At 40.2% G+C, this 13,884-nt stretch overlaps 1 protein-coding gene across 1 annotated transcript; it reads right to left on the bottom strand.

Annotated features, from left to right (window-relative positions):
• Positions 1 to 2,186: 2,186 nt before the first annotated feature.
• On the bottom strand, positions 2,187 to 13,583 carry LOC308324844 (uncharacterized protein). The gene is made up of 15 exons (XM_080777155.1): positions 13,511 to 13,583; positions 12,883 to 13,185; positions 12,020 to 12,286; positions 10,730 to 10,972; positions 10,233 to 10,355; positions 9,988 to 10,003; positions 9,794 to 9,885; positions 9,281 to 9,322; positions 7,966 to 7,981; positions 7,763 to 7,860; positions 7,566 to 7,619; positions 6,894 to 6,909; positions 6,696 to 6,793; positions 4,797 to 4,841; positions 2,187 to 3,044 (listed from the first exon to the last, which is right to left on the bottom strand). Exons 3-15 carry the CDS (start codon positions 12,180 to 12,182, stop codon positions 3,004 to 3,006), a joined length of 1,047 nt encoding a protein of 348 aa, XP_080633281.1. The 5' UTR covers positions 12,183 to 12,286; positions 12,883 to 13,185; positions 13,511 to 13,583; the 3' UTR covers positions 2,187 to 3,003.
• Between the last annotated feature and the right edge of the window lie 301 nt (positions 13,584 to 13,884).

Raw genomic sequence — 13,884 nt, forward strand, 5'->3', positions numbered from 1 at the left:
GTGAGCTTGTAGATCGGCTATTCTCAAAATCTTTGCCTTTCTGATGTAATTACCAATTTGGCTAATGTTTGATCATTTTTGGGGTTGCTTTAGACGCAGCAATGATCTTATTAGTTTATTTTTATTTGTCATTTCAGAGATTTAAAATGATAATAAATGTAGTGGCATAAAAGCATAATATTGGCCTGAGATGTAGTGGAGTAGCAATTAGGGCGGAGCTATGCCCGATTGTAGTCAAAAATCCTACTATAAATGTGCCATGTCTCTGTGCGTGTCTGTGTGTGTACGGTTGTAATGCATGTAACTCAAGAACCGTTTACCCCACCGACTTCAAATTTGACACACGCGTTCCACACCCCCGCAGGGAGTGCAGTGCCCGGCCTTGAGTCGGTGGCATACACCGTTGTCCAGAAACACCACAAAAGGCTCTGGTCAGGCTCTGCCAGTGGACCTAATGAGCCCAAGTCCCTCACCTGTGCAATTTCCAGTCTCTGCCTCAGCCAATCAATTGGCTAAGGGTATTATTAGGTTCCCAAGTTGCATCGTTCTCAAGTACGGGCACGTACAGGTGCAGTCATTTCTAACACTTCAAAAAACACATTGTTTTCTTGTTTTTACAATTTATTTTGTTTATTTTTAAAGGAAAATGATGCCTGCTGCCCTTGATGTCTGGAATGCTCCTTGGGAACGCCGGGGGTAGGGTCGAGGGTCTCCCCGCCAGGACAGTGACCTCAGAACGCCGGGGGTAGGGTCAAGACTCAAGGGTCTCCCCGGCCGGTCAACGATAGTGGGCGCGCTATGTTGTCTGGAATCCCCAAATGTACCTGCTCAAGCCTGGGTACATTGAGGTACATTAGGCCCGTCACAAGTATTAATAAATTATTTAAATTACAATACAAATACATGAATAGTGAAAGTATCAGATCTACGAGATCAAAACGGTTTTGAGCGCCTAGATCTGCTACTTCCACTACGTTCCACCATAGGAACGAGTATGACGATTGGGGCTTACAATTATTACTATTATCCCCAAAGTATTGTGATTATCACAAATACTTATTATGTAGTAATTGTGATGGGCCTAAGGGTGTGTGTGTGTGTGTGTGTGTGTGTGTGTGTGTGTGTGTGTGTGTGTGTGTGTGTGTGTGTGTGTGTGTGTGTGTGTGTGTGTGTGTGTGTGTGTGTGTGTGTGTGTGTGTGTGTGTGTGTGTGTGTGTGTGTGTGTGTGTGTGTGTGTGTGTGTGTGTTGAATCTGTTTTTGATTGGCCCGACGTGTAATCTACGAGCATGTTGAAATTGGGGCCCGACGTTGACAACGTTAAATCTACGAGCTGGGCGACGCTGGATCTACGTCAGCTATAGTGTAGTTCTCCCCGGGGTATGGGTTGAATCTGGGATCAATCGGGCATAATGGGCAGGCGGGTCGTGCAGGAACTGGGTTGTGCAGGAACCGGGTCGTACCCAGTGGTCCCTCGTGCGACCCCCGTCCAGTGTGCTCGGTTACCCGGCCTCCCGTACCTCGGTTTTCAGTTTAGTTTTCTCTTTCAGGTTTCAGCTGGTCGTCGACGTCACATCGCTTCAAAGTACCACCTGTTGAATATCTTGTGTTTCCTTCCCGCCAGGTTGGCCAAATGTTTTCCCTATCTTGTACTTTCCTTCCCGCCAGGTTGGCCAAATGTTGTAGTTTCTGTTTGATTAACCCCCTTTTGTAGTACTTTCCAGGTGGCAAACATTGAATTTGTGTCACTCTTCTAGTGACATAAATTAACATGAATTAGTGCAGCTCCGTACCATAATACCCTACATAGCTATTAGGACGTTGTGGTGGTGTGGATGTTAATGCACGTGTGCGTGCGTGTATACGTGAGTGTGCGTGTGTTTCATTCAATGAAACAATTGACGAATTTCATTTCTTCTTTCTTCTACATTTTTAGTCACACATCTGAAATGTGCATTCATTTAGATTACCAGCTAGAGCAGGTACTTTTTCCATGGTGCCCGGTGCTTGGACCCGGGCACCAACAATCTTTTATCCAACATCATAGCACGCATACATATCATAACATGTTTTTATCAAATACATTTTAATGCAGCACGCCGAAATTAGCATACATTTAGTACATACAGTAGGCCTATATGTCCTTTGCTCAGAAAGTAAGTGCATGTGGGAATGCACTTTTGGCAGATGACTAACATTTTATTCAAAGGACTATGGCTAAAACTAAATCAAAATGTACTGTCAAGATCAACATGGTCAGAAAGCAGAGGTTAGATAGAGCCGCTCTAAGCGGAACACTAGGATTTTAAACGGTCTCACAATATCCATAATTATACAGTTTTCCCCTGGACATCTGGTGAAAAATGCATTACAAGCATGCATGCACGGAATGCACGCACGCACGCACGCACACGGTCACGCACACCAACAAAGTGCAACTAAAAACTAATAATAATACAAATAAAAACATGCAACATGGTGCCCTCCTGAGGTTGGTGCCCAAAAAGCCTACACTTAAAGGCCTTGCTTCAATCCACCACTGAACATCTTACTGTACCACGACATGCGCTTTACATCTCTGACTAATTAAGTATTCAATCACTCAATTAATCAAAGGGCTTTGCTTTTTTACCAGGCCAGTTTCGAATTGCAGACACATGTAAGTGCTCTTTGTGAGCTGTTTTGAACAACCGTAGGGATTCATTCCTTTACGACTGCTGGTAGGGCATTCCTCATTTTTGTGGCATAGGGGGAGAACAAATGTCACCATTTGTTTGAGCCAAATCTGGGTTGAACGTGATTAGTGAACCTCCCTTTGGTGTTGTGATTGTGGACAGCGTTGACCTTTTCTCAAGTAGTTTTGACAGGTATACACGGGTGTCTTTGTGGTGTATAGAGTATCTTGTGACTGTGAGCCATCCCAACCTATCAAAATAGGGGTAGGGGTAAGGTGAGTTGTAGGAGTAAGGCCAAGCAGTGGCCTGACCATGTTGGGAGCCTTGTTTTTAGGGCCTGTGTGGTGTTGGGTATTCCTCCACGGCTACATCTAAAGAAATCAAACAGAGTTACAGTAAATAATTTAAAAAAGGATAGCCTGCTGTGTTAAACATGCAATATATAAAATGTAGTATGGTTCCATTTTCCATTTTCATTCCAACTCAACACATCACAAATATATCTGTTCAGTTGTAATTCTCTGAACAAGCACTCAAAATCTAATTGATTGAGGAATGTGTTGTAATTTGTACAAACGGTATATGACATAAGAATACTGGTTGAAAAGTTAAAATTTTACAGAGTTTGATTACGTGTTAGTTCACCCCCCAAAAATATGGATTACTCACTTGAATTCATGGATATTTGTGTAGTTTTTTTTCACATTCCTAGGCCATTCCTATATATACAATTTGTCTCCATAGGGAACCACTGAATGCGTCAAAAAGGAAAAAAATATCCATGAATTCAAGTCTCCATGGGGTGAGTAATCGATAGAAAAAAAGTAATTAGGGCCGCAGGGCGTGACCTATCCCTTTCCAACAAGTTTACCTCGTTGTAAACATGGGTGTCATTTGGGGTTTCAGGGGATGGTAATTGCCACCCTGCAGTGTTCATATTTAACCTCAAATTCAGGTACGCAGAGGTACATCAGGGGGTATATGCGATAAAGTGGAAAACTGGACAGTTTAACGTAAATGTGCTCAGGATGGTCTTTCACTCCTTTTCTTATTAATAATATTATTCAAAAGGTGGGTTATCGTTCATTCTTGGCATATGGCAGGCAGTTTTGCCGCAATACCTAGGTGCATTTTAATCCTTGCAAATGCACTAAGGAAAGATTTGAGTAAAAAATGTTCGCTCAGTAGCAGATCTAGATCTGCAGATCGTAGCGTGGCTCTTGGTGCCGTGCTATGAGCTTGTAGATCTGCTATTTTTCAATAGCTAAAGTATAAAATAATGCTTAAAACACAATGGGGTTCCCGCCCAGGATGGTAAAAGCAACATTCGGGTAAAGGGATACTTTGATCCAGAAATCAGGAAAAGTGCTCACAATAGCGATCTACAAGCTCACAACGCACTTTGAGCTTTTTAGCCATTTTGAGCTTTTTAGCCATTTTCAAAACGGGGCAACTTATTTTCTGAAATGACGCTGGTTATAAGCATAAATAGTTTCTGATAAAAAAAAATCTTCTGGAAAAAAGACAATTTAAATCCCGACAGAATTAAATAATTTTCAGTAGTTTTAGTCGGACAAGTATAGTTTGATATATTCCTAGCTCAGTTTGGAACCTCTAGCTATATCTACGCTGCTACGCTATAGCTCCGAGATGAGGTTCCGAGGAAAGCTATCCCTGCACTGGTAGAAATGGAGTCTAGCTGGGTTGAGCCTGTCAACAAGTAGTGGATTCAACCCCTTTCGCAGTATTTATTTCAAAAAGTAATGTTTCAGTATTGTAATGTTTCCGTAAGATTGCATTGGGGAAAACCGGGGGAAGCTGGCTGACAAACAACCGCTTTGTAAAATGTTACGTGCCTATGTTAATTTTTATCAACTGCATCTTGGTTCTGATACCTTTACTTTTTGAAATAAATACTGCGAAAGGGGTTGAATCCACTACTTGTCGACCCAGCTATAGACTCTGCCAGATTTCTACCAGTGCAGGGATAGTTTTCCTTGGAACCTCATCTCGGAGCTAAAGCGTAGCAGCGTAGATATAGAGGTTCCCTAATATATTCCCAGACGACAGATCCAGTTTCAGATTGAAATCATTTGATTGGACGCTTAAAAAGTATACTGTACCATTATCATCAGGGGGGTTGATTACTTCATCGACACCTGTGTTGCCTAAAGGTAAATATTAAACGTATTAATGTGGTGCTTATTGTTATTTTAATAATGCTTTCTATTTAGTTAATCACAATTTATATTAAAATTAGAACCAGTTGTCAGAAGCTTCCTTAACCAAAGACTAAAGACTGACCTTACTGCAGTGGGCAGTACACATGATCATCAGTACCCCCACTTTGATTGGTCCTCTGCTCTGCAGCTGAGCCCTGATTGGTACAATCATACTCAATGGGCCTGTAATCAAAATCGTCATGTTTGCCTACTACTTACGCCAACTCCGTTCGCTTCATGGGGCCAGTCCTTCACAGTGACACACGCGTTACATGAACCACGCGACCGGGATGTATTCCAACCCCTCAATGTCGTGAATTGGCTGCGCCCTTAGAGTAAGGCTGCGCCACACCTATTCTACACTCTGCTCAGCGAGGCGGCGGCGGCAGCAGCAGGCGGCAGCAGCAGTAGTGAGAGGGGATCGAGAGGCATTCTGACAGCGGGGACAGAGGGCTAGATGACCCTCTGTTGTGCGTTCCCAAGATTGCGTCATAATCCAAGATGCTAAATTAATAGCCTTAATACCTCCCTGAGGGGTATGTCATTCGCCCTAAACATGTCTCGCAGGAGACACGGAGGCTCGCGGCGATGAAGCAGTAAGCGTGGAAGCCCGTACCGTGGTCAGACATGTGAAATGCACTCAGCAGTTCATTCCACAGTTTTTCATTGTATTCCTTTGTCCAAGTGCTTCCCCCCCAATAAAGTTGTTTTTATTTGATTTCTCATGGCCCACCACACAAAGCACATTTGATTATTCATATAGACACTTTATCTGTTGGGGGGGAAAAAATCGTTTTATTCATCATTCTGTGTTGCCTATGACTGGAGATCTGGGGAAAAAAACAGTAACATTATGAAGTACATCTTTGTGATGTCACAGAGATGTACTTCATAATGTTACCGTTTTTTCAGACCTCCAGTTCTAGGCAACAAAGAATGGGGGGACTTCTTTATTAATTCCACACAACAACTCTAAGGTATATTAATGACAGTACAATGTTGAAAATGAGTGGAATTCCATAGTCATTAGTCACTATTCATTGATTCACTGGGATACAAAAGAAAACATAAAAAAAAAGGTTTCTCACTGTTCTCAGGCCGTGAAAACATGTGAGCAAAAAGATGTGAGCAAAAAGGTGTACCCATGCACGTATCATACATGGTCACTAGGTGGAGCCATGGCACAGTGGAAATGCAACAGCCCTATTTAGCTCGCATCAGAATAATAATCCATGTAATAATAACAATATTAATAACAATAATAATACTAATCATAAGAACAATAACACTAATAACTAACGGTACAGTACAGTACAGTACAGTACAGTACAGTACAGTACAGTACAGTACAGTACAGTACAGTATGAAGGAGTGCAGTACAGTACAAAGGGGTACAGTACAGCACTCTCATCGCCCTCCCGCTATTGCCTTCTTCCCATTTGTGAAATTCTAGTTTCAATAATGCTTTCTATTTAGTTAATCACAATAATTTATATTAAAATTAGAACCAGTTGTCAGAAGTGTACTTAGGCCTCATTCACACATACCAAACACCATTTTGGGCCACCACAATGCTTTTCCAATGGGAGTCACATGGTTTGACCAAACATTTGTTTGATTGCTGGTGGTGTTCTGCCCTTCCCCCCTCATCAAACACAAATGTTTGATCAAACCATGTGACTCCCATTGGAAAAGCACTGTGCAGGTGGCCCAAAAAAACGACCAAACATTTGCTTGATTGGTGTTTGGTACGTGTGAACTAGGCCTTAACCAACGTGATTGATTGGTTTAAAAACTGACCTTGCTGCAGTGTGCAGTACACATGATCAGTACCCCCACTTTGATTGGTCCTCTGCTCTGCAGTTGAGCCCTGATTGGTGCCCTCATACGCAATGGGCCTGTAATTGAAATACAATACATAGGACATGAACAAGATGTAATATACAGTACTGTACTGCTGTCATGTTGATGAATAGACAGAGATCCATGTATACTTACGTGATATAATATGGTTCTGTAAATGAATAACAATTTTAATATTTTAATCAAATAAAAACATACAAGTTATTTGTCAGTTTATTTTTCTTCGTGTTAAAACGGCACACTCTAATGTGTCCTGTTGCTCCACCTACGCGGCAGGTTGCCGCGTCGGCCAGATTCCTGGAAAAGCTTGCCCCAGCGGTATTCTGCCGCGTGGGTGGAGCTTCATTTCCATCCACCAGCTGTCTAAAAACTCGGAAATGACGTAAAACACAGCTTCTTCTGTCCGCACATGGAAGTTCAAGTGTGCCCAGGCTGGCTGTGTGTGTGTGTGTGTGTACCAATCTGGAGTCAAGCACAGCTGTTCCTGAGGGTTCTAATGACCCTTCCTGACCCCAACATCCTGCATGCAGGGGTCAAAGGTCCTACTCCAAAGTCACATACGGACAAAGGGACACACATAGCTATTCATTGGAGACGGTGTGCACCGCTCAAAAATTGTCCTATGAACAGAGATTCAACTCAACCCACTGAAAAGTTACTGTGCTCAGCAGGGGTTGTTGCAAATCCATTAAATTAGAACCTGCAAATAAATGACTCCCCTAACATGAAATATTCCACCATGACATCAAATGAAACTAGATTAAAATCATTTGTTTGGATGTTTAAAAAAAAAAGGATATACGGTACCATTTTCATCATTTTCAATAGGGCGTTTCATTGCTTCATAGACACCTGTGTTGCCTAAATGTAAATATTAAACGTATTAATCTGGTGCTTATTGTTTCAATAATGCTTTCTATTTAGTTAATCACAATAATTTATATTAAAATTAGAACCAGTTGTCAGAAGCTTCCTTAACCAACGTGATTGGTGTAAAGACTGACCTTGCTGCAGTGGGCAGTACACATGATCAGTACCCCCACTTTGATTGGTCCTCTGCTCTACAACTGAGCCCTGATTGGTACCATCATACTCAATGGGCCTGTAATTGAAATACAATAAATATTTATCGTAAAGGACATGAACAAGATATAATATACTGCTGTCATGTTGATGAATAGACAGAGATGTCTACTTGTATACTTACGTGATATACAATGGTTCTGTAAATTAAAAACAATTAGATTAGATTACATATTTGAATCAAATAAAAACATACAGGCACAGTATAAGTTATTTGTCATTTTTTTTCCTTCATGTTAAAACAGGACACTAGGTTTGTTTGGTTTAGTGGTTTAGCTAACTTGTCATGATGATGAAACAATACAGTCCAATATTAATGAGTTAGGAATTAACTAGCATACTTGGGAACGATATAAAGTAGACTAAGCTCCCTCGGGTTGCCTGCGACCTGAGTATGTAAGCAAACCCGGACTGGATCTGTGGATCAGGACCTTCAAATAGTAAACTCAACAGGACTTCATATTTCTTTAAAACAAATTTTACTTAGGGTAGGTACCCTCACAAAAAACATGCAGGATATCTTGGTCTCTAAACTGTCTCCCCCTGGCCAGCTGGGGCGCCTGATGGAGGGGAAAGGAACTGGTTGGAATAACGTTTTCCTTCCACGCGCTATGTCCAACCAGGGAAACTCCCCCCTGGCAGGTGCAAAGGAGCAACTTGGACACTCAGGCATGAAGGAAGCATGAGTTCAAGCCATAGGTTCAAGCCTGTTGCTCTCCCCATGTCCCCCATATATGGGGACTAGGTTGGCGGAGGGTGTGTAGAGCCCAGGATCACATTAGATAATTGACACAGGGGTGAAAAATGGGTTAGAAAATCGTGGGAAAAAACAATAATAATAAAAAAAAATAAAAATAAAAAAAACCTTTTACCTTTTAAAAACTTTAACCAAAAGTTAAAGTTTCTCGCAAAAACATGATTTTTGGGGGCATAAACACTGGACTTGATCTGCCTGCCGTGTTCTGCTTCTGGGTCCTCACCTGACACACACCGTGACAGATATTATATATCATTGTCAGAATAAGCTTTGTTTGTGTTCATTTATGTGCCACAAGAGTGGTTTTTGAGGACTGTTTCATCATAAAATGGAAGTCTATGTAATAATATTTTTGGATTATGAATTAAACATTTTGCAACTGAGCAATACATTGTATCTGACTATTTGCACTATAGTTACATCGGGAGAAGGTATAATAGTAAATAACGTACCCCCGACCTCTACCAAAGCATCCTTGTGCTTTAGAGCAAGTAAACCAGGTGATGTCACTGTCACTGAGTTACTGTGCTCAGCAGGGGTTGCTAAAACATTTCTTACAAATCCATTTAATTAGAACCTGCAAATAAATGACTCCTAAAAAATAATTATTCCACCATGACACCAAATGAAACTAGATTAAAATCATTTGTTTGGATGTTTGAAAAAAATGTATATACAGTACCATTTTCATTTTCTTTGATTGCTTCATAGACACTTCTGTCACCTAAAGGTAAACAAAATGAGGATTAATTATGGTGCTTGTTTTTTGCTAATTCAATAATATTTGGATTTAGTAGATTATTCTGCTAATGAGGAAAATCACAAAAACACAACTGAACTTCGAAAAAGAACATTAAATGTCTAAAGTCTCAATAGTTATTTTTAATTTGAACTAACATTAAACTAACATTTAACATTAATTTATGTAAAAATTAGAACCAGTTGTCAGAAACAAAGGAGATTACCTTTATTAACCCCAGCTTCCTTATTGCGCGGAAGGCTTTAGCAGAAAATAGCACATTGACTATTTTCAATCGGTTATTTTCTGTGAATGCCCTCCCCACAATAACAGAAAACTGAAAAGTCACTAGTACAGTATAGAACTCAGAGGGACTCTGGTAAACCATATGGGGTTTAAGTGTTAAGTTATATTTATTAGATGATTAAACTCAAGTTTCAGTTTTCATTTCATCACCAGGGGCCCCACTCGGATTGGTGTTCTGGTCTGCAACTGATCCTGGATTGGTTCTTAGGTCTGCAGCTGAGCCCTCATTAGACTGAATCGGTCTGAAGGCAAAAGACAAAAATATTGATCAGACATGTCACATGTATACACAATTAAGATGTAAACTGCTGTCATGGTGATGACTAATATTTAATAGCACTTACCTGCCTAAACTTTGATCTGTAAATAAAATAAAAAAAGTTGTACCATAAAGCTTTGCACCTTTACATTACTATAATAATTTGTATATTATTGTAATATTGTTGCTGTTCGGTTTTAAATGGGGTGTAAATGATTATTTTTTGATTAAAACAAAAATGTTATTGTTAGAAAGTTAACGAAATCATTACACAAATCAACACTATTTTAACCAAATATCACTAATGTAGTAGTACTTATAGCTACTCACTTTGAGATTTGTGTCTACGCAGCAGTAGCAGCACGATTGACAGCAGAATCACAACCAGAAGTCCTGAAATCAGAAACACTGCAAGACGAGAACCATTTTCCACAGTAGGAGTAGATTCAGGATCTATAGATTTTTAAATAGATTAGTATTAGAACAACTTCTTTTAAGTTTTAACATACATGACAGGCTGTTGTGTATGCCTGAGGTGATTCAACTACATGAGCTTGGGAGACTACTGGCCTGACTGTGTAATAGTTTAAAAGTACATTATTGAAGTAATTCAGTGAAAAACATTTATGGTTATATGCTTTAGTTTTAAGTACCCTTCCTCCTTTAGAGTAATACTTGTGTCAACAAGTGTATGACAACATTCCTACACTACACTACTACTGTATATGTAAGATATAATTACGACAAAGAAAATAATAATTAAATGTGTTGCATATAATTTGCATATTGTGTAAATATATGAAAAAAGTTGTCCGTAGTATACTAACATGTTACTGCCATCCAGCTCTGTGCTGATTCTTCTCCATAATATACACACTTGTAGAATCCCTCGTCACATGTAGATACAGCAGGAATGATCATCTGTCCGTTGGTTTTAGTTTGGACCAGTTCTTCATTTCTATAAAAGTCCACGTTGGACAGTGACGAGACTGTTCTCTTTTTGCACTGAAGAGTGACAGAACGTCCCTCAGTCACAGGTTGAACAGGACTCACCAGGATGACAGAACTAGCTGTAAAACAGTCCACATGTTAGCATTCACAGCATGAACTCATTTAAAAGGTAGAGTGAATTATATATTTTTGTTAAACAAAAACCTTTTTTAGAAGCACAATTTTTCTGATAGTAATCATTGATCTAGAATGTTTCTTTAGTAACTCCCCGTCTCTCCATCTCTTCAATATACATACATATAAAACATATTTTCACGTGGGTTGCAAATTGTCAGCAAATCAGGTGAGAGTACCCATTTACAGCTTCATTTTTGAGTGGTGCAACCACTCCTACAAGCAGCAATGTCCGTGTACCTGTGTACCTGTGTGTGTGTGCACGTGAGCACGAGTATGTTACGTATTTATACCAGTAGGGGGCACCAGAAACAGAGAGAGGGGTATTGCTGTGGCTGCTAATGAGAGAGAGAGAGAAAGAGAGACAGAGAGAGAGAGAGGGGGGTGGGGGGGGGGGGGGGGGGGGAATTGCACCACTCAGTTCACACAGGTGTGATTTTTATATAGTGTTACAGTTCCAAATTTGTTGTTTATTTGTGTCATCACTTTCAATTTTCCCTTACGTTTATTTGTCTGAGTTCTGTATCTTGATTGGACACATTTTCTGTTTACTAAAGAGCTGGAGCGACACGGCGACTCCTGAACAAACACTTTACAGCTCAGTGGCCTAGTGGTTAAGAGTGTTCGCCCTGAAACTGAGAGGTTGGGGATCAATCTCCGGCTGGGTCATACAGAAGACTGTAAAAATGGGACCCAATGCCTCCCTGCTTGGCACTCAGCATCAAGGGTTGGATTGGGGGGTTAGATCAACTACAAATGATTCCAGAGCATGGCTACGGCTCACCGCTCCAAGATATGGGTCAAATGCGGAGATCAAACAGAAATGTATGTAACAAATATAGGACTTTGCTATAGCAATGAGTACTATCAGAATATAGAGCTATTTAACACTTATTTTAACCAAAGAAAATCACTTGCAATACATTTAAACAGTTTTTAATGAGTTGATAGAATGCTGCAGTATTTTTATGTAGTGAATGAACTGGACTCACTGTCTACTGTGATGTTGACAGCATTGCTGTACTCTCTCAGTCCAAATTCAGACTGACACCAGAACACACTGCTGATCTTATAGGTGCTGCTGACATTGCATGTGGTCATTGACGTGGTATATGAACAAGTTATGGGCCAGTGTCCGTTCTCAGTGAAATACATCACTGTCCAAGTAGAGTTTCCCTTACAGATCAGTGAGAAAGTTTCATTGATGAAGTGTTGACTTCTGTCTGGACTCACTGTGAGAGAAGCTGCAGAATGACGATCTAAAATGGGGTCAGATGTCAAACAAAGAGCACTGTTAAAATGACAGTGGCAGTGGCGGACTAAGTACTTGAGTCAGAGCATAGATGCTCCAGGACAAATGTTATTCAACTGCATGTTTTCTGAATTTGTACTCCGTACAGATATGAGTACTGACATAGTTGTAAGTCATTAAATTGTAACTTTAGAAATGTGAAGATACCCATATACACTGTTTTTGTATTTTTTTTTCTTCAGAAAAGAGTAGGGTAACAGTGTTACTCTACTCTTTTCTGAAGAAAAAAAATACAAAAATGTTGTAATATTGCTGTATACTGCAGAGCAACAAGAACCCCAAATGGGTTCCCGTCTTGAAGGGTAAAACCCCCCAAAGTGGTTCCCGTCCCAAATGACTAAAATACTTACATACTTACATACTTAAATAAAACATCTAAGTGGCAATATTGATATATTTGAAATGTAGTGGAGTTTAAAAAGTACAACATTTGCCTTTGAGATATAATGGGGTTAAGGTCATGGTAAGTATACAAAAATGATAATACTCAAGTATTTTTTTACAAATAGAAAACAATCCAGAAGAATTATGAGTCATACTCACCACCAGAAAACACAAACTTATTCTCACTGAAGTCAGTGTAATAAACTGGGTCTCCTCTCCCAGCTCTACACACATAGACAGCTGTGCCTGTAGGACCATAGATGACGTAGGAACCTTCTATGGTCCCATTGAGGCTACCAGGTAAAAGCTCTTTGACGTTGATGTAGCCTTCTGGCCCAAGAACAGCTCTGTACCAGTAGAACCTCCAGTCTGCAGGCGATTCTTTAACTTCACAGCTCAGAGTCACTGGATCTCCAGGACTCAACCATGTAGTAGACACACTCAGAACAGCCTTGGGTCGATCTGTTTGGAAAGCACATTTCTCTGGATTAAAAACATTTGTTTGCCATTTAACATGAAATGTGTCTGGCCAGAGACCCCAGGTTTGAGCTTTACTACCACCTGAAGAGCAGTGGTGGATTAAGGTACACATGGTCTCAAGTACTGTGTACGTCAGTACAAATTTGAGTATTTCCATTTTTTACTTCTACTCCACTAAATCTCGAGAGACAAATATTGTACTTTTTTTAGTTTAGTTTTAGTTTAGTTAGTTACTTTACACTGACTTCAAGTATTTTTTTAATTTACAAATAGAAAACAATCCAGAAGAATTATGAGTCGTACTCACCACCAGAAAACACAAACTTATTGTCACTGAAGTCAGTGTAATAAACTGGGTCTCCTCTCCCAGCTCTACACACATAGACAGCTGTGCCTGTAGGACCATGGATGATGTAGGAACCTTCTATGGTCCCATTGAGGCTACCAGGTAAAAGCTCTGTGACGTTGATGTAGCCTTCTGGCCCAAGAACAGCTCTGTACCAGTAGAACCTCCAGTCTGCAGGCGATTCTTTAACTTCACAGCTCAGAGTCACTGGATCTCCAGGACTCAACCATGTAGTAGACACACTCAGAACAGCCTTGGGTCGATCTGTTTGGAAAGCACATTTCTCTGGATTAAAAACAGTAAATGATATATTTTTGTTAAACAAAAATCATTTT

Source organism: Protomyctophum bolini, assembly GCF_963924005.1.
Source record: "Protomyctophum bolini genome assembly, chromosome: 11".
Lineage (NCBI taxonomy): Eukaryota > Metazoa > Chordata > Actinopteri > Myctophiformes > Myctophidae > Protomyctophum > Protomyctophum bolini.